The sequence below is a fragment of the Oncorhynchus gorbuscha genome, linkage group LG24 (genome assembly GCF_021184085.1).
Source record: "Oncorhynchus gorbuscha isolate QuinsamMale2020 ecotype Even-year linkage group LG24, OgorEven_v1.0, whole genome shotgun sequence".
NCBI lineage: Eukaryota > Metazoa > Chordata > Actinopteri > Salmoniformes > Salmonidae > Oncorhynchus > Oncorhynchus gorbuscha.
In genome coordinates, this window is record NC_060196.1 from 26,527,736 (window position 1) to 26,550,104 (window position 22,369).

Genomic DNA, 22,369 nt, shown 5'->3' on the forward strand with positions numbered 1-22,369 from the left:
CCGCACTGGGAGGAGTCGTGAGTGGCCGACCATGTTGTGCAGTTCCAGACCGTATGTTAATATATCATGAGATGTGGACTGCAAAGAATTATTCACCAAGCAACTTTTCCCTACGCCTCACCAACACCAAAGACAGAACAAAGAAATGACTGAGGTTATTGCAAAGTGTGACATGAAGCCTGATGTGCGATTGGCCCAGATCACAACAAGAACAGAGTAAGAGAAGGAAAGCTCGCCTAATCTTCATTTACTGATCCAACTCCGGCTGTGAGGGAGTGAAACTGCTTATCTGTTACCCAATATCTCCCACACTCTTTCCCTCTCTCCCCACCTTCACTTGCTTCTCTTCATTTTGTTTCCCCACACGGCGGGTGCTTTCATGACCTGTTATTCATCCGCTGTTCTGTTTGTTTATTCGAAGCCTCTCACTTTGACAGAAACTATTCCATTGCTCGCTTTCATCACCAATGTTGTGACGTTTTGACATGTAATCATGGAAAAGTTGAAGAAGCTGAACTCTCAAACGAGGTGAAATGGTGTCCTTTGGAACTTTGGCAAGTGGCCCCAGTGCTGACAGACAAAAGCAACCGCTCACAATGCAACATCTGTAGGACACAACCTCGAAGGGGAGTAAAGGGCTTAATGGCAGTGTTTTGGGATGCTTCAAGGAATTCCCCCGAACTCCACGCAGTCAGCCTTATCTCTCAGATGAATAATTGTCAGATGGAACAGGATCCCGATGGGGAATTTGTAGGGGATAAATGCTACACACCGAACTTGAAGATTGGCTGGACCCGAAAAAGAAAGAAATAACGGCAATACATTACTGTACGTTCCTTCCATTCCCGCCGCCTGCCAGTAAACAGAAATAGAAAGCGTAGGCCCGCATATCTTTCCTGTGCTCGCTGTCCCTGGAAGAAAACACAGCTGTAGGATTTGAAGGTACACATTTATATAAAGGCAGAGTCTTGTAGGGCCTCGTGGAATTTTACAGGGCTGAAATGAACCCAAACGGGCTCCCCGATGGACAGTTCAGAGAAATATGACAGAAACTTAACAAGCCAGAGAAATTTGGACATGAGTTATAGTCTATGTCTAGTGTAAATAATAGAGAGCAGTGATATACCATCGGGTTCTTTCAAATCACAGCTGGATTTCAACGATATGTTGTAGTACACTGTGATAGCAGCATTTACTGGACCACTGACCGAACAATCTGTTTTTATAGTGTTGTATAATATTCCACAATGGCTACTATCTTATATTTGGGTCAGAATCACTCACCCATACAGGCTTCGCACTGTATGCTGTACGTTTGCCAATGCTTGCGAGCTATAACTTCTAAAGACAAGCGCGACGACCGAGACTTTAGCAGACACTCTTATCGAGAGGCACTTACAGGAGCAATGGCGGTTAAATTGCCTTGCTCAAGGGTACATCGGCAAATGTTTTACCTAGTCGGCTCAGGGATTTGAACCAGCGGCCTTTCAATCACTGGTCCTACGCTCTTAACCGCAAGGCTACCTGCCACCCAAGGTATGTTAATTCCTTATACAGGCACACCATACCATACTGAACCATTACTCAAAACAAGGGTCAAATGTCGGAAGTACGAGAACGGAAGTATCCAAATATCAGTTCCCCTGACGTACAGTACAGGCCGATGGTAAAGCTCTCTATATCACCTGAGTGACATGCTGCAGCACACTCTCTCTTATTTATAATACCTGTGGTAATCCCAAGAAGGAAAATGTGTTCCATTGAAGAAGGGAATATACTCGGAAACCCAAACATAATACAGGACGATCTCAAATGATTTCACACATATACTGGGGAGTGCAGAGCAGTAAGTAAAATGTCTTTGAGCGGTGTATAGCAAATGACTGGCACTCGGAAGCAAATACAAAAATAACATTGCAATTAAAGCTCGGTAAATCCTGTACCAAGAGCCCCACTGGAGGTTAATTCATTGAAATGAATGATGGGAGTTTAACCACATGTACACATGATGCCTCGGAGAGGCTCAAGAGAAACTGGAGAGACTCTCAAGGCCGCGGGCATTAAAAACCTCCCCTATTCACTTTGGTTGCGTAACCATGGTGTAAAGTTAGAAATACTTTTCTGCCCAAAATGTTCTAACAGGTTCGAAGCTAACGACCACAATGAAATACGATTTCTGGGAAAAGAGTTTGATACTAAGTGAGCTGCCATATTGACCGTGACAAACATACTAAATGCCCATTTCCTGAAAATAACAATAACCATGTCGGCCTCAATGTTCACATCCATGTGGGAATACTGTGACATTGTAATGGACTTCCTTATCTATCCTCTTGACATGCTGTAAAGAAGCTCTGTTCTCTTTTCCACCTTCTCTGCTAGTGCAAGTGAGGCAAGGATTCATCTATGGAAGCAGTAGCAGAGTACAACAGCCCCTTCTGCTATTTTCCTGGTCTTGCAACTTCTGCAAAGGACAGGAAGGAATCGCTTCTCAGTCTGTTGTGCGTCCAGTAGCTCGCTGCATCGTCCGATTTGTTCGTTTTGGCCCGCGTTATTTGCAAAAAGAAGCTTTGATACAGAGGAAGTCACCCCTAAAATAGCTTAGTCTTTCCTTGGCTCTTTATGCAGGCTGTGTGGCCTTCTGATAGCGTTAAGAAATATTCCCCCTTTTTGCTGTATTAACCCCAAGGGGTGAAGGGAAACTAGGAACTACCCATGTTGTGCATCCTGATTACACTAACAGGCAGTGCAATGGGAAATTCACAGGGATAGCACTGTGAACACGGATATCATCTCTCCTCTTTTAACTTCAACAGCTTATTCTGGCAATGCCTCCCTCGGAAGAAACATTGGTTTGAAACCCTTTCTACGCTCGGCACTAAAGTGAACGTGTGAAGATCTATCACTTTCACTCCTGGGGAGCAGGATTTCTTTTTGGCTCCTTGAAATGGACCTTGGTCCAAGTTTCAATGACTTGAGTTGTCCTTGAATTATTGAGGAAGTGGAAAGGGGATCTTGAGTGTATCTCTCCCGTAGCTGATTTATATCATTCAAACGTTGAATGCATCTGGAAGTGATCGGCTGAGTGATACGAAACATCTCACCCGATGTTATTTTAACTTTTGATTTCATGTTTTTTGTTTGTCGTTAAAAGGCAAACTCGATGACCTCTCTTCTACCACGGAACATGCACACTTTCACAAACCAGGCAGTGATGGAATGGAGTGGGGATGCATTAATTGGCTACTTTCCAGCAACAAATACCCAAAGATCACAGGCAATCTGGTCCAATTCCCCCTTCTTTACAGGCCTGCCGGGGAAGTAATCCTTGGACAAACAGAAGCCACCTTTGACTGCGCAGGAATGTTATCAGTGCCTGCTCTTCCCTGGGCCGACCAGACTTCCACGGAGGGGAAAGATTGGGACGGCCGAATAATTCCCGAACAGCTGCTTGCTGCATCTACCCCCCAACAAGTTAAGGCGCCCATGCATCGAGGAGTGTGTGGTATCCTTTGCGGATTCTTTCATCAGTGGTGGCTGGAGTAGCATTAGGGACAGCTCTCCTCTTGACAAGCAGCCAAGGCTTACGTGATTAAGATAGATCGACTGGCTGGGACACTTCATCCTCTGTTTGATGAGAAATGTTAACTGCATCCTGATGTTTCCGCACCTCCATAATTGGGCTGAATTATCACTGTGTGCTGCCTCTTAAAACGTCTCCCCTAATTCTTATTATGTTGGTGTCCACTGGTTACTGTCACTTTCTATTGTCAATCAACTGTTGACAAGGTTATTGCATATTGTTCTTTCAGAGTATTGAAGACGTGCTGGATGCAGGATTTTTTGGTTTCCCCCTTTGTTTTTTTACCCCTTAAGATGACAAAAATGTCAGAGGTCTGCAGAGAATGCAAATGTGTCGGGGAAGAAACACGATGGTATTAGTGGTGATGGCAGATGAGTAAAAAAAGTTATTCCAACGGTCTCATTAAGTCTAGAATTCAGTCTACAATTGCTACTTGTACTGTTTATATAGTACCATCATGGACTGTCAAAGTACCTTTATCAATATGATTCAATGTCCATGTCCATGTGATTTCATCTCAGACTCCTTTTACTCAGGGTGACCTTACATTAGTCCTACACTGTTAAAAAAAAGCCAACTTGCTTAATCAGCCTTATTCCGCGAGTTGATTGGACTTCAAAAGGACAAGAATTTGCTCTGCTCAAAGCTGGTTCAGCTATAAGGCCAAATGTGCCCAAATGTTGAGCAAACTCACAATCCTAATGCAGCTGGTTGACTTATAGTTGCACATTGAATTAACTTCAATGTTATTTTGTTGAGCAAACTCACAATCCTATTGCAACTGCTTGCGTTACAATTGTACATTGAATCAACATTGTTTTTTTTTGTTTTTTTACAGTGTATAGTCATGGTCCTCATTTTATGTGATATAATTTTTCTCCACGGAACAATCTTTTGCATGCCAATAGTTTTTCTTAATTTATATAGGTCATCATTCCCACAACCATTTACAGCCCACAGCTTATCTCAAGTTTTCGAGCAGTTTTTACCACTGAAATTCCTCTTCCCAGATACGAGATAAACCGAGTGATGTGTGTAGTTTCTGAGCAAAAGCCAACCAATTTATTTGGGAATTGATATGTGCATACCTCTATGTTTGTGCTTTACTAGTGTGATATACAACATACAGTAATAAGCAATAACACCTTTCCTACTTTCCTAACTACAAACTCAACCAACAGTTCATTGGAATGAAATGTTGGGTCATTTATAAAGAACGACCATTTCTCACAACCGGAGGACTGGAAAGAATACATTTCGGGGGTAGATGAAAAGCTGTAATACCGTTGAGAAACTTGCCCCCAATAGCTTTTAAGATGGTTCTCCAATTACTAGTGAGCAGAGACCACAGCACGCTAACGGGTATTGATGATGCTCAGTTAAATTAACCCCACAATTCCAGAGAAAACTATCAAATCTATTGTGCATTACGTGTAATTATTTGTTCACTTTGTGCCAACATTTTACAGACAAAAATAAACGATTGTGTGTTTAAGCAATTCATCATAGATTGGCCCTCCTAATCTCCTTGCAAAGTCACATTATTGTGAAAAGTACAGCAGAGCTGCTTTTCCGAATGTAGAGTTTGTTTATTTGACTCATGTATTCATTTCAGAGAGATAGTTTATCTTTTCAACGATAAGGAGTCTAAGATTAACAATTCAGTTGCCAAGTGGTATCAGTGATGACTTCACAATTCATTAACGTCACAGTGAAACCATATTCCTGGTCATAAACACCTGACTGGCTTTACAAGTTGGAGGAAAAGGATGTGAGGACTCGTATGCGCCACAGGCATCTGTCTCTTAAACCCCTGATAGAGAGTACATTTGCTTAGTTCCCTTGCCTACAATTCTTGGCAAGCCTATCGACAAGTATATTTGTTGGTTGATTGCATTCCCAGTTGAATTCAATGAGCACTGCATTGCAAAATCATTATTTCTGTTTCCCGCAATAGTGTAGCTTACCCAATTGTAAATCTGCCCTTGCCTGTTGAAAATCCAATTTGAAGGTTACCCATGAAAAATGTACAGAGCTTTGAAATAAGGATGTTTACACAATTTTGCAAGGCAAAAGATACAGATCAGAAAATGGAAGATCTATTCCCTTTAACTAATCTATTCCCAATAATCAGTACGTTTTCACACGTATTTTTATTTGATATCTTTCATGTGAGTAAATCCTTCACTTATAGAAAATATCTGATGATTCCATGAACTCGCTTTCTTTATATTCTAAAGCTAGAGTGTGGACTAATAGAAAGTCCTGGGTGGCGGTACATAGAGGGAGCATTCTTCCGTCGTACTCGAGCAGTGGTCCTTACAGGCTTCCTGTCATTAAAGAGACAGCACACTGGAGAACTCTGGAGGACTGACATGTTACGACCACGCATCGTGACGGATGCAGCGCGGAACGTAACTTGACATCTGTGGAATTGTGCTCAGGGAGCACAGAGTTTTTCGGAGAAGTACCAAACACGGATCTTACGCAAATAGATCAGTGGTTAATATATACAGTTACGTAACAAAACAGCTTTGTGGATGTAAATTGTTTATGGGATGTTGGTTGTTTTGTCGGTATGGGACAAAGGCTTTTAACTAGATTCCTCATGAGACTTGTTCACAGTTTTACATTTGTCATAATAATCATTAATCAATTCAAGACCCTCTCCAAGATCTTAAACCATGAATACCAGAGTCGTGGCAAGCAGCTCCAGCCATAGAGCGCACAGATGTATCCCTGACAATACTGTAAGAACTTTCATTAAGACAACCACGAGGAAACTCCAATTGAAAGCCGGAGAACATCACTCTCAAACACACATACATTTAAAAGGGTCACAAAAAAAAACCCATCAGAGCCAGACACAACAACACAGCCCTTGCGTAAACACAGACCAGCTTCAATGCATACTCTGAAAGTAAACATAAAAGGACACCTGCACAAGCTTTCGACTATGACTCGCGTTGCCTTGCTTATGACAGTGTGACCACTTCTCCCTTACCTTCTGCAGCCACTGAGTGTAGTTCTCCATGACGTGCTCCAGGTGTTGGATCTTCTGGGAAGCGAAGTCCTGTTCCAGGGGTGGAGCGTCTCTCTGCAGCGCATTGGCGCTGTTAAACTGTGTCGCTGCTTTCCCTTGTCGGCACGAATTCCCTCCGCTGCTGTCGCCCTCAGGTAGGATAAAGGTGTAGGTGCACTGCCCATGCTGGACTCTGTGGTACCTCCGGTTACTGCTGCTACTACTTTCACTACTACTACCGCTGCTGCTGCTGCTGCTACCCGTGCTGCCACCTGTGCTGCCCTGTCCTGCGCCGCTGGCACTGCCATCTGTCCCTTTTCTATGCTCCCCCCCATTGCAGCCCACTGCCACCAGTAGGGCTGCCAACGAAAGCAAGTGGCAGGCAAACTTGTTCCACAACATCATTCCAGCCTGGAGGAAAGGTTAAAAAAGTAAAGTCCTTTTATCCTTGGGTGCTGGATGACTTTTCGTCTGTTCAGCGGTCGGTCTTGGGCCAGTAGTTCTTTTAGTGGATCAGAAGGCTGTACGGATCCCAGTCGATGTAGAACACGTGTCATCCATCCCCGTGCTGGACCTCCTACTGTGAGAAGGTCTGGAGGGCATCTCCGGTGTGCTCACACACACGTACACACACACTTACACACACACTCTTGTAATGGGCTGCTGGAGCGCTATGTGTCCGGTCAGAAGTCAGCCAGAAGTCCAGTCGTCCAGGGCTCGCCGCATACACGTGTTGCGCCGTGACAGCTTGTGTGTTTATATAGATGGTCCTTTTTACACTGTATCAATGCAGTGTATCAATGCACTGTGTCAATGTCTACATGTGTTAAATACAAGGGTCAGTGCATACGGATAGTGTCGTCAGACCTCCTCTTGTGTGACTGCTTTGCTCTTCCTCCTCCGTCTCTACTCTGGTTTCCCTGTGTGACTAAACGACTGGAGCGAGGCTCACTAAAGAACAGCACCAGGCTTCCAGCACACTCTGAGCCTGCCCCTCACAGAGACTGCAGAGGAATGTGTGTTTATGGACGAGTCGCTCTCTCTCTCTCTCCCTCGTGTGTGTGTGTGTGTGTGTGTGTGTGTGTGTGTGTGTGTGTGTGTGTGTGTGTGTGTGTGTGTGTGTGTGTGTGTGTGTGTGTGTGTGTGTGTGTGTGTGTGTGTGTGTGTGTGTGTGTGTGTGTGTGTGTGTGTGTGTGTGTGTGTGTGTGTGTGTGTGTGTGTGTGTGTGTGTGTGTGTGTGTGTGTGTAAGGCAGAGAGGGACCCCAAGCACAGAGGATGTGCTCAGACTGCGAGGATTGGTTTACACGCTCTCTGACCTGAGGCTTGTGTGGTAGCCCTGCCCCTGTACACACTCAGTCTGTTCCCGTCTCCCCTGCACTACAGTACACAGCAGATGCCACAGGATTCTCACTGTCCACCACTCAACTATATAACACTCAACGATATAACACAGGGGTTCACAATGCTGTGTTGTATTTCCATGGTTTTTAGTAAATCGAGTTTTATCCCATGTAGGTGGTAAGAGAATTCAATGTTTACATACTTTATCATATTGAGTGAAGTGATATATCATATCTAATGTAATTCTTCTCCTCTCACCAAAAATAGCCACAACATGGTGCGAAACTCTGCGAAAGCTGTCAAAATACCAATCCGGGAGAGCTCTCCGTGTTTTAAGGAAAACAAAACCGAAATCCAAAAGTAGACAGAGGAATGTCTTCATCGGCAGCCAGCAAGGGAAGCCGAGGGAATAGTGTGGTGAAAGGCCCAGGGTCAAAGGTCAAGTCCCTATTATGGACAGTGTCCTGACATCCTTATGATTCAGGGAAGGCTATCAACAGATAGAGATGACCAGGCCCTCATCACTTCACTGTGGTCCAAACCACCCTGATGTGTGTGTGATAAAGTGTGTGTATTCTGTGATAGTGGATACAACCTAATGTTGGGCTCACAGTGTGGGAGAAGGAGGGGTGTGTGAGTTAATGCATGGAGGAGACCCAAGATAACAAACCTGGGCTACTCAAGACACGAAGCATGTGCAAACATTTCTGGGAAAACTGGGTACAGTTGATGAACTTCGTTGGTGTCCTAAAACATGGGTGTCCAGTTACAAAGTCCAAATGAACCAGGGAGTTCTTGAGTGTATTAAATCAAAACTACTAGCATTGCCATAAACATAAGCTTAAATGCCATGCTGTCAAATAAGATATACTATCAAACAGTCCACAGCCCAGGGTTGGGCTCAATTTGAATGGAAGGAAGTCAATTAAAGGAAGTAGACTTCCAATTCAATTATTGAAAAAAGGTTCATCTATTTTCAATGACTTCTCAATAAACTGAAAAGGAGAAACTATACATCTCGAAAGTTACAAAATGTAGGAATTTTCACAATTTTCACTCTCAAATCAAATGTATTTGTCACATCTCATAAACAGCAGGTGTAGACTAACAGTGAAAGGCTTTCTTCTAACAGTTCATAAACAACAAGTGTAGACTAACAGTGAAAGGCTTTCTTCTAACAGTTCATAAACAACAGGTGTAGACTAACAGTGAAAGGCTTTCTTCTAACAGTTCATAAACAACAGGTGTAGACTAACAGTGAAAGGCTTTCTTCTAACAGTTCATAAACAACAAGTGTAGACTAACAGTGAAATGCTTTCTTCTAACAGTTCATAAACAACAAGTGTAGACTAACAGTGAAATGCTTTCTTCTAACAGTTCATAAACAACAAGTGTAGACTAATAGTGAAATGCTTACTTGTCAAAGTTCATAAACAACAGGTGTAGACTAATAGTGAAATGCTTACTTGTCAAAGTTCATAAACAACAGGTGTAGACTAATAGTGAAATGCTTACTTGTCAAAGTTCATAAACAACAGGTGTAGACTAACAGTGAAAGGCTTTCTTCTAACAGTTCATAAACAACAGGTGTAGACTAACAGTGAAAGGCTTTCTTCTAACAGTTCATAAACAACAGGTGTAGACTAACAGTGAAAGGCTTTCTTCTAACAGTTCATAAACAACAAGTGTAGACTAACAGTGAAATGCTTTCTTCTAACAGTTCATAAACAACAAGTGTAGACTAACAGTGAAATGCTTTCTTCTAACAGTTCATAAACAACAAGTGTAGACTAACAGTGAAATGCTTTCTTCTAACAGTTCATAAACAACAAGTGTAGACTAATAGTGAAATGCTTACTTGTCAAAGTTCATAAACAACAGGTGTAGACTAATAGTGAAATGCTTTCTTCTAACAGTTCATAAACAACAAGTGTAGACTAACAGTGAAATGCTTTCTTCTAACAGTTCATAAACAACAAGTGTAGACTAACAGTGAAATGCTTTCTTCTAACAGTTCATAAACAACAAGTGTAGACTAACAGTGAAAGGCTTTCTTCTAACAGTTCATAAACAACAAGTGTAGACTAACAGTGAAAGGCTTTCTTCTAACAGTTCATAAACAACAGGTGTAGACTAACAGTGAAAGGCTTTCTTCTAACAGTTCATAAACAACAAGTGTAGACTAACAGTGAAAGGCTTTCTTCTAACAGTTCATAAACAACAAGTGTAGACTAACAGTGAAATGCTTTCTTCTAACAGTTCATAAACAACAAGTGTAGACTAACAGTGAAATGCTTTCTTCTAACAGTTCATAAACAACAAGTGTAGACTAACAGTGTTCTTCTAACAGTTCATAAACAACAGGTGTAGACTAACAGTGAAAGGCTTTTTTCTAACAGTTCATAAACAACAAGTGTAGACTAACAGTGAAAGGCTTTCTTCTAACAGTTCATAAACAACAAATGTAGACTAACAGTGAAATGCTTTCTTCTAACAGTTCATAAACAACAAATGTAGACTAACAGTGAAATGCTTTCTTCTAACAGTTCATAAACAACAAGTGTAGACTAACAGTGAAATGCTTTCTTAATGGCCCTTCCCATCAACGCAGAAAGAAAAAAAAGAGAAATCATAGAAAAATAATAACATGAGTTATAAATACACAATGAGTAACGATAACTTAGCTATATACACAGGGTACCAGCACCGAGTCAATGTGCAGGGGTACGAGGTGATTGAGGTAGATATGTACATATACAATAGGTAGGGATAAAGTGACCAGGCAACAGGACAGATAATAAACAGTAGCAGCAGCGAACGTGATGACTCAAAAGACAGTCCCGGTAGCTATTTGGTTGAACTATTCAACTAACTATTTAGCAGTCTTGTGTCTTGGGAGTAGGTCCTGTTGGTTCCAGACTGGTGAATGAGTACCACTTGCTATGCAGTAGCAGAGAGAACAGTCTATGACTTGGGTGACAATTGTTAGGGCCTTCCTCTGACACCGCCTGTCATATAGGTTCTGCATGGCAGGGAGCTCGGCCCCAGTGATGTACTGGGCAGTAAGCAATACTCTCTATAGCGCCTTGGGGTCAGATGCTAAGCAATTGCCATACCAAGCAGTGATGCAGCACGTTAAGATGCTCTCAATGTTGCAGCGGTATAACTTTTTGAGGATCTGAGGGCCCATGCTGAATATTTTTAGCCTCCTGAGGGGGAAGAGGCATTGCCGTGCCTTCTTCGCGACTGTGATGGTGTGTGGGGACCATGATAATTCCTTAGTGATGTGGACACCGAGGAACTTGAAGATCTCAAACCTCTCCACTACAGCCCTGTCAATGTGGATGGGGGCGTGCTCAGCTCTCCGTATCCTGTAGTCCACGGTCAGCTCCTTTGTCTTGCTGACATTGGCGCCACACTGCCAGGTCACTGACCTCTTCCCTATAGGCTGTCTCATCGTCGTTGGTGATCTGGCCAACCACCGTCGTGTCATCAGCAAACTTAAAGGTGCTACACATAGATTTTTTTGGGACATTTTGCGTTGTCAGAAAGTGTACATAATATATCAGCCGCTAATTGTGGAATGATAATGTTTCATAGTGTTACTTACCCAGCAGTGTTGGGATTGGGTGTGATATTCGCCTAATGGTTTCTCCCACCGGATAGTCATCTGTTGTCAAAATGGGAAACTGTTCTGACTTTGTTTTGGTCCACCAACCTTAAGCCAATGGTTTTGGTCCAGCAGCTTCAAACAGCTGTAAAAATAGAACGTTTTGTTATTGAAAATATATTTACAACGATTTAGATGGTACAATGATTCCCTACAATATTCAGTGCTTCTTTTCTCACATAAACTGAATCCGTGTCGAATTTTTTCAACCAGGAACTTACACAGCAATTTCCACTAGATAACACAGCCACATTTTGACAACAGATTCCACCCCGGCAGGAGAAATCAGTGGTTGAATAAGTAGCAATACAGTAATACTGTGAAACAATATCATTCCACTATAACAGCAGATTTATTTATAGGCATTTTCTGAAATTACAATGCGCAAAAATACAAATAAATCCTGTGGAGCAACTTTAATGATGGTGTTGGAGTTGTGCGCAGCCATGCAGCCAATACATGTCTACTCTATAAAATTACGAAGTGGAAATGGTCATATCACAAACAACTTCCTTTTCTCCCCGCTTGTATTGGCATCGTCTGCCTTTCCATAACACACAAGCTGTTTGTATTTACATCATCTTAATTGAGTTGTGTAATCTCAGATCTTAATTCTCATAGGAATGTAAACATGAAACATTACTGAGAAAACAAACGCGGTTTCAAAGCTACTACTGTCATTTTTCTAACTGTTGAGGTCCCAAGTTGGTCTTTCGCCATAACACTTTCTTTGACAAAATGGCTAACTTATGGCAATGAAGCACAGAATGGATTGTGTCAGTTTCTCAAGGCCCGAATACAGCTGTTCTAAATCAGTATCTGGCTCATGTTGTGCTTTTGGAAAAGAAATGAGCAACATTTATTTGGTTGTCTGTTGATTTTATCAATGTATGTGTACACATACAATACAAATATACAGTTGAACATACACTAAGGTTGGCGTCATTAAAACTTGTTTTTCAACCACTCCACAAATTTCAGAAGTTTACATACACTTAGTTGACTGTGCCTTTAAACAGCTTGGAACATTCCAGAAAATGATGTCATGGCTTTAGAAGCTTCTGATAGGCTAATTGACATCATTTGAGTCAATTGGAGATGTACCTGTGGATGTATTTCAAGGCCTACCTACAAACTCAGTGCCTCTTTGCTTGACATCATGAGAAAATAAAAAAAATCAAGACCTCAGAAAGAAAATTGTAGACCTCCACAAGTCTGGTTCATCCTTGGGAGCAATTTCCAAACGCTTGAAGGTACCACGTTCATCTGTACAAACAATAGTACGCAAGTATAAACACCATGGGACCACGCAGCCGTAATACCGCTCGGGAAGGAGACGTGTTCTGTCTCCTAGAGATGAACGTACTTTGGTGCGAAAAGTGCAAATCAATCTCAGAACAACAGCAGAGGACCCTGTGAAGATGCTGGAGGAAACAGGTACAAAAGTATCTATATCCACAGTAAAACGAGTCCTATATCGACATAACCTGAAAGGCTGCTCAGCAAGGAAGAAGCCACTGATCCAAAACAGCCATAAAAAAAGCCAGACTACGGTTTGCAACTGCATATGGGAACAAAGATCGTACTTTTTGGAGAAATATCCTCTGGTCTGATGAAACAAAAATAGAACTGTTTGGCCATAATGACCATAGATTATGTTCGGAGGAAAAAGAGGGAGGCTTGCAAGCCGAAGAACACCATCCCAACCGTGAAGCACGGGGGTGGCAGCATCATGTTGTGGGGGTGCTTTGCTGCAGGAGGGACTGGATCACTTCACAAAATAGATGGCATCATGAGGAAGCAAAATTATGTGGATATAATGAAGCAGCATCTCAAGATATCAGTCAGGAGGTGAAAGCTTGGTCGCAAATAGGTCTTCCAAATGGACAATGACCCCAAGCATACTTCCAAAATGGCAAAATGGCTTAAGGACAACAAAATCAAGGTATTGGAGTGGCCATCACAAAGCTCTGACCTCAATCCCATAGAATATTTGTGGGCAGAACTGAAAAAGCGTGTGGGAGCAAGGAGGCCTACAAACCTGACTCAATTACACCAGCACTGTCAGGAGGAATGGGCCAAAATTCGCCCAACTTGTTGTGGGAAGCTTGTGGAAGGTTACCCGAAACGTTTGACCCAAGTTAAACAATTTAAAGGCAATGCTACCAAATACTAATTGGGTGTATGTAAACTTCTGATCCACCGGGAATGTGATGAAAGAAATAAAAGCTGAAATAAATCATTCTCTCTATTATTCTGACATTTCACATTCTTAAAATAAAGAGGTGATCCTAACAGACCTAAAACAGAGAATTTCTACTAGGATTAAATGTCGGGAATTGTGAAAAGACTGAGTTTAAATGTAGTTGGATAAGGTGTATGTAAACTTCCGACTTCAACTGTAAATGCAAGACAATTCAAATCGAGACTACTGAATTGTCTATACATATTAAGATTTAAAAAGATAAAAATGTCATTAAAAAAGTATTGTTATACCTGAAAGACAAGTTTCAATTGCCATGAAGGTATTACATTGTCTTCACATTTGCCTCCTACATCAATAGCAAATTGTTTTTTTTTTACATTATGGAAGAAAGAAAACTGTTACAAAATGCACAAAGTGAGTTGAACTTAACTCAGGGTTATCTCCCAATAGAGGCTTAAGCAACTAATTCGTACCCACTTCAATAGCTTACGACCCTTCGTACTTACCTGCTCCTTTAACGAGGCACATTTGAATGAATTACATAGTTGTGCAATCCAGTCAGAGTTCCACGGTGGTGCTGACACTATGAGGACAGAGAAGAGGCTTTAGCCCCTAATCCTCAGGTTTGTCATGGCAACGCTGAAACTGCGCCAGCGCCCATACCATTCACTGCAAGTGCTAATGCGGGCCATAACAGTGTATTATTCTCCTGTTTGGAGTTCTGAGGCCAGGGCAGACCTGTGAGCTCTACATATTCTCCTACTGAAATGCCCACAGTCGAGTCCCTCCATGGTCTCAGGAGGCCGTAAAAGCAAATCACACAATGGCTTGCTGTGTTGACAGGACTCAGCGTGCGGACTTCACTTTTCACACTTGACGGTTGTGAGGTGAGAATTAGGGAATGAGGATGTGTGTGTGTGTTTGTGTTGGTGTGAATGTGAGTAGATATGTGTTTGAGTAAATAATAACAATAATAATAATATTTAGGTGTCCATGACAGAAATTTGTACAGGTTGAGAATTTTAGCCAGGACAATGGGGTTAATAGCCCTATACTCTTGCGATAAGTGCCATGAGATTTTTAATGACAGAGAGTCAGGACACCCGTTTAACATCCCATCTTGAAGACGGCACCCTGCGCAGGGCAATTTCCACTTCACTGCCCTGGGGCATTGGGATTCAATTTTAAGACCAGAGGGAAGAGGGACCCCTATTGGACCTCCAACACCACTTCCAGCAGCGTCTGGTCTCCCATTCAGGGACCAACCCTTCTTAGCTTTAGAGGCAAGCAAGCAGTGGTATGCAGGGTGGTGTGCTGAGAGAGGAGAGCTGTTCAACTACAACTAAATCCATAAGGGTACTTCAACAAAGCCTACAGTACAATGAGCTCACAATGTAAGCTCAAAATCCTCGAGGCAACAAATGAAGCGCCTCAATCTCTCATGGATTTACTTGCAAGGGAATGCATATGAACGACTTAAGGATAGAAGTCGTTTACTCAACACACGAGAAAGAAAAGAACAGCCGAGAGACAAAGCGGGCATCTTGTCACAGGTTGGGCCTGGACCATGGATAACATGTCTCCGGATGAGAGTGACAAACAGACAGACAGACATGTTTAGTCTGCCTCATAGAACCTTGGACTAATGACTTGATTGATTCTTTAAACAGCCCAATGTGGCACTTGCCTGGAGGGATGATGTCATCAGGGTGAGACGACCCGACGAGTGACTCCCCCAAGCCATTAACTCGAACGTGCTGCCATTCCTAGTTATCCCCTCCACTCTTGAGCCCGAACTCAACACCGGCACTGGGCTCTGTCCCCTGTCAAAGCAGCCGGATCTCCCCTATCCTCCTCGGATGGCAAAGTTCAGGTCAAGTTTACGGAAAGGTAAAAAAAAGTCCCTGCCTGTCAATTTTCACAAAGTGCTCTTTTATTGTAATTCTTGATTGAGACCTGAGTTCCTCTCGTTGTCATTGGTGGTGCCCAGATGTGGCAGTGTCACAGGAGGAATGTAAGGTATGAGAGAATAACAGTCAACGGGGAAACCCACCCATAGCTCCATTAGCTGCAGCTTAGCCCCATGGTAGCATTTCAAAATAGAAAACAAAACATTCATAAACCAGGAAACTGACAAAATGAAAGAGCAAGAGAGTGATCAGACAGCAAAAAAGACAAATGTGTTTGACACATACAGTACCAGTGAATAGTTTAGACACACCTACTCATTCAAGGGTTTTTGTTAATTTTTACCATTTCTACATTGTAGAATAATAGTAATGACATCAAAACTATGAAATAACGCATATGGAATCATGTACTAACCAAAAAAGTGTTAAACAAATCCAAATATATTTTAGATTTTAGATTCTTCAAAGTAGGCACCCTTTTGCCTTTTGCTTTGCACATACTTAGTATTCTCTCAACCAGCTTCACCTGGAATGTGTTTCCAACAGTCTTGAAGGAATTCCCACATATGCTGAGCAGTTATTGGCTGCTTTTCCTTCACTCTGTGGTCCGACTCATCCCAAATCATCTCAATTGGGTTGAGTTTTGGTGATTGTGGAGGCCAGGTCATCTGATGCAGCACTCCATCACTCTCCTTGGTCAAATAGCCCTTACACAGCCTGGAGGTGTGTTGGGTACTTGGGCCTGTTGAAAAACAAATGATAGTCCCACTAAGCGCAAACCAGATGGGATGGCATATCACTGCAGAATGCTGTGGTAGGCATGCTTGTTAAGTGTGCCTTGAATTCTATATAAATCACTGACAGTGTCACCAGCAAAGCACCCCCACACCATCACACCTCCTCCATGCTTCACGGTGGGAACTACACATCCGTTCACCTACTCTGCGTCTCACATAGACACAGCAGTTGGAACCAAACTTGAACTCAAAGGACGGATTTCCACCGGTCTAATGCCCATTACTCGTGTTTCTTGGCCCAAGCAAGTCTCTTCTTATTATTGGTATCCTTTAGTAGTGGTTTCTTTGCAGCAATTTGACCATGAAGGCCTGATTCACTCTGAACAGTTGATGTTGAGATGTGTCTGTTACTTGAACTCTGTGAAGCATTCATTTGGGCTATAGTTAACTCCAATGAACTTACCCTCTGCAGCAGTGGTAACTCTGGGTCTTCCTTTCCTGTGGCGTTCCTCATGAAAGCCAGTTTCATCGTAGTGCTTGATGGTTTTTGCGACTGCACTTGAAGAAACTTTAAACGTTTTTGACATTTTCAGAATTGACTGACCTTCATCTCGTTTCTCTTTGCTTATTTGTTCTGTTCTTGCCATAATATGGATTTGGTCTTTTACCAAATAGGGCTATCTTCTGTATAACACCCCTACCTTGTCACAACATAACTGATTGGCTCAAACACATTTTTTGTAAATTTTTCTTAACTCTTTCTTGAACTGTGTTGTTGGTTAAGGGCTTTTAAGTAAGGATTTCATGGTAAGGTCTACTACACCTGCTCTATTTGGCACATGTGACAAATAAAGTTTGATTAGATTTTGATTAGAAATGAACCTTTAACAAGGCACACCTGCTAATTGAAATGCAATCCAGGTGACTACCTCATGAAGCTGGTTTAGAGAATGCCTAGAGTGTGAAAAGCAAAGTAGCCACCATTCAAGGCAAATGGTGGCTACTTTGAGGAATCTGAAATATAAAATACATCCTTTTTTGGTTACTACATGATTCCACATGTGTTATTTAATGGTTATGATGTCTTCACTATTATTCTAAAATGTAGAACATAGTAAAAATAAAGAAAAACCATGGAATGAGTAGGTGTGTCCAAACGTTTGACTGGTACTGTGTATAATTGTGCGGCCTCAAAAAAGCTTATGTGATTTAGACCTCACGAGTACTTCCCCCTACAGCTCACCAGTTGAGCACTGTAGCTAAAGCAAACTGAAAGTTCAAGTAGTCATTCATCTTCAGGATTAAGAAGTTACAAAAGTCTACAGTATTTTGCATGCTAACGCTGACATGTCAATTCAGCTATAATTCTGCAAATGCCCTGTTACAGCACCTTGTACACATAACACAAACATGTGCTCTGTAGTCTCACAATACAAAGCAGGTACACACTGTAGCGCACTAAAGCCCGACTGTGAATACTTAGACTTCTGCAGCATGCATGAGACTCTTTATGAATCAGTTTGATCAGGATTGTCACATAGCAGTTTACATGATGTAACATGAGCCTAGCTTTTCATTTGCAATCAACAGGTTGACTGACCCTGTGCGCAAACAAATGCGTAAACAAAGAATATGATCTCCGCTGCTTGTTTGCGAGGCAAGCGGAATTTGGCGCTACTTCGAGATATCTGCCATGTCATGCAGCTACTCTTTCCTCCATAATTTGAAAAGCAGAGTCAACACTTAACAATGTTTGTCTGCAGGTTAGCCTGGCCGGAGAATGTTCCAGGTGGTTCACTGAAGTGTGGACAATCACTGCATTTCCAGGGTGATTGGGTTTCCAGAGCAAACTTGTTTAGATCCCCCCCCCCAATAGCCGTTAGCTTCTGTAATCTGCTTGATCTGGCTTGTATATTTTAACAAGTGGACAGTGCTGCAATGCTGTTATCTCGGCAAAGGGTGGAGGGACCCTTCAGAAGTGTTTACAGAAGATCATACCCCTCCATTCTCCCTAACAAGGCAACTAATGTCCCCCTAGATTTTACTTCCAGTTCCACCCACTGGGCAAAAACTGGTAGAATCGACGTTGTTTCCACGTCATTTTAACAAAGAAATGTAATGTGATCACTGATTGGATTTGCAAAAAGTCGTCAACTTAAGGGAATGTCGTCTGTTTTTCACCCAACTTTCCGACAGGGGGATTTTTTTTTTTGGGGGGGATTTCGTGTTGAATTCACGTTAACTGACAACTCAACCAAATGTAAATCAAAACTAGATGTTGAACTGACGTCTGAAACCAATGCCGACCTACCTACCGACACAAAGACGATCTCTAGAGATTACACTTCAATAGTCTAGGTCTGAAAAACATCTCCAAGATTATAGCAATGGACTGCATGCATGAAGTGCAACTGGCACCTGATGAAGGCTGATATCTGTTGATATCAGACTTCCTTTACCTGTAAAAAAAATAAAAAATCTAACAAAGAAATCTTAATTGTAGCCCCTTAATTTGAGTATTTCATTCAGTGCCCCTTCAACATCAATGATTTTCCCTGAATAAATACCTCATCCACTTAATCAATACACTGAGATTATTCTGTGCGATTGTCTATATAGCCTACTACTCTTTGCCCCTAGTGTTTGTCAGCCTTCCACAACATTATCAACCCTGCAACCTGATCCACTATGGGGAATAGATAGCAATGCAGCCGTAATTAGCCTCATTTAGCTGGCTTCTTGGACCACTGTTTGACACAAGTCCTGATGTGTGTGCCCCAAAGTCACTGTCATGATGTGTGTGGCCCAAAGTCACTGTCAGGATGTGTGTGCCCCAAAAGCTTTTTGTCATTGTCAGCCTCTGATGCCATGGCCAACGTGTTCATCAGACGGACGTAACAAGCCCAGGTATCTTTCTCCTTTGCTCTCCTAATTTCCCCATTGGCAAGCTGTGTTTGCACGCTTCATTTTGAATGCAGCCAACACGCTGCCATTTGTCATGTTGTATTTTCATCCGCAGTCATGGGACTGGTCGTTCTAACATGGGAAAAGAGCATGAGATGGTGAGAGCATCAAATGGTTATTTTCTGGACTCACACTACCTATGGAACAACAGCAACACACGTCAAGTCAAAGAGTGTGTGTGAGGGTGGATGAGATCACCTACGCGAGCGCAATAAATGTGTCCGCCAATAGCACTTTGCCTTTCGTCTATTCAATCAGTATCCAACTGTTCCTGACTCAAATGTAGTTCCCTCTCAGGTTCACTTTACTGGGATACAAAAGCACTGAAGTGGTGCTGAAACACGGAAGTGGCACACAGTTACATTTACATTTACATTTAAGTCATTTAGCAGACGCTCTTATCCAGAGCGACTTACAAATTGGTGCATTCACCTTATGACATCCAGTTAGCCACAGATAGAGTTCGTGTGCGTGTTCATCCTCTTCTAGTTCTCCCAAGCCTCCGTTTTCTTGGCAGAGCACGCCTGTGTTTTCCTAACACACTCAGAGAAGCAGGATGATACATGGTGGTCTGTCAACCCCCTGAGATCAATAGGAATAGGGATGGGTAAATCTCAGGTTTTACTCACAGTGCACTTCTCTTCTCTGGCTTCCAACAGAGGAATGATGGCGGTAGAAAATCTGATAACGCCTTGTCTGTTTCTCAGTCTGTTTCTCAGTCTGTTTCTCAGTCTGTTTCTCAGTCTGTTTCTCAGTCTGTTTCTCAGTCTGTTTCTCAGTCTGTTTCTCAGTCTGTTTCTCAGTCTGCTCCAGCCATCACCTATTATGGGTTGTTTGCAGATATCATGAGGTATGTTGCAGCCAACACCAGACAGAGCATGTTTTTTTTTCCTCAATTCTGTCACCATGGTAATCCTTTAATGGAGGGATTGGGAGTCCAAAAATGTTCACAATGTAATTAGCTTGTCGGGAAACGTACAATATGAGGACTCATGTACAACAGACGCATCTTACTTACTGTGGTTGATGTAACAACTATACAGGTGATGTTGCTGTAGATCTGTTTAGATCTGATGAAAACATATCTGCCACTTAGATAATGTCCTTCTTGTAGCAAGGCCAAAAGTTATCAAGTTAATATGGAAGATGTTGCAGCCTTGTTCTTCTCATGTGATTAAAGGGCTATGATAATCATCCTATCCATCTTCTGGGGTTATGTTGTTCATCAATAAACGTTTATTTGAAAAGTCATGAGTTAAGGCTTCCTAAAACATCCTTCATTTACAAAGCCCCTCATTTATGAATACATACAGTGGCTAGAAAAAGTATGTGAACCTTTTGGAATTACCTGAATTTCTGCATAAATTTGTCATAAAATGTTATCTGATCTTCAACTAAGTCCCAACAATAGACAAACATAATTTACTTAATCTAATAACACACAAACAATTCTACATTTGCATGTCTTGGTTGAACACACCGTGTAAACATTCACAGTGCAGGATGGAAAAAGTATGTAAAACCCGTGGATTTAATAACTGGTTGTCCTTTGGCAGCAATACCCTCAACCAAATGTTTTCTGTAGTTGTAGATGTCTGGTGTGAACTGCTCTCTTGAGATCCTGCCACAGCATCTCAATCGGGTTGAGGTCAGGCGTATTTTCTTCTGTTGAAAGCCATTCTGTTGTTGATTTACTTCTGTGTATAGGGTAGTTGTCCTGTTGCATCACCCAACTTCTGTTGAGCTTCAGATGGTGGACACAAAAGGGGAAATGGCTACCTAAATATAATCCCCAATCAGAGACAACGATAAACAGCTGCCTCTGAATGGGAAGCATATCAGGCCACCATAGACATACAAATACCTAGACCTACCTAGACCTACAGAGCGTGACAGATTGGATGGGGAGCGTTGTTTCACAGCAATTTTCCTGGTCTCTCCAGAGATGTTTGATCTGGTTCAAGTCCAGGCTTTGGCTGGGCCACTCAAGGACATTCAGAGACTTGTCCTGAAGCCACTCCTACGTTGTCTTGGCTGTGTGCTTAGGGTTGTTGTCCTGTTGGAAGATGAACCTTTGCCCCAGTCTGAGGTCCTGAGCACTCTGGAGCAGGTTTTCATCAAGGATCTCTCTGTAGTTTGTGCCGTTCATCTTTCCCTCGATCCTGACTAGTCTCCCAGTCCCTGCCGCTGAAACACATCCCCACAGCATGATGCTGCCACCGCTATGCTTCACCATAGGTTTGGTGCCAGGTTTCCGGTTCTTGGTCCCCTCCCTGACCAAGGCCCTTCTCCCCCGATTGCTCAGTTTGGCCGGGCAGCCAGCTCTAGCAAGAGTCTTGGTGGTTCCAAACTTCTTCCATTTAGGAATTATGGAGGCCATTGTGTTCTTAGGGACCTTAAATGCTGCAGAAATGTTTTGGTACCCTTCCACAGATCTTTGCCTCGACACAATCCTGTCTTGGAGCTCTACAGACAATTCCTTCGACCTCATGGCTTGGTTTTCGCTCTGACAAAACAAATGGAATCCATTTTAGAATAAGGCTGTAATGAAGCAAAATGTGGAAAAAGCCAAGGTGTCTGAATACTTTCTGAAGGCACTGTATGGCAACCAAGCCGGCCTGTCTTTCATGTTTTCAGACACAAACAGTGGGATGATGAAACATTTGTGAATCCTGTATCCATGTACAGTTGGCTTACTGGACTGTATAAGGCCTCAGTAGTATTGAGACACACCAACTGCATTAGAATGGCTCACTGTAGAACATTTTAAAAAGTGGATACATTGTTGAGGGTTTTGAGGGAAATTAGAGGGACATACAGTCACATATGTGACTTGTTTCAGGAAACTAGGCGTATGTCGCATGCTACCACTTCACAGGAGGGCCATTTGAACGTACATTTTTTTTTATCAAAATGCGTTTTGTGGCAGAAATGC

At 42.3% G+C, this 22,369-nt stretch overlaps 1 protein-coding gene across 2 annotated transcripts in view; it reads right to left on the reverse strand.

Annotated features, from left to right (window-relative positions):
• Positions 1-7,633, reverse strand: part of LOC124012920 (angiopoietin-1-like) — a 61,592-nt gene extending 53,959 nt beyond the window's left edge. The window contains exon 1 of one of the 2 annotated variants that reach the window (XM_046326978.1): positions 6,588-7,633. In XM_046326978.1, the coding sequence (XP_046182934.1) occupies positions 6,588-7,010 (423 nt within the window). In that variant the 5' untranslated portion in view covers positions 7,011-7,633. The remainder of the gene's footprint in view (positions 1-6,587) is intronic. The other variant, XM_046326977.1, reaches the window with a different exon arrangement.
• Positions 7,634-22,369: the final 14,736 nt, after the last annotated feature.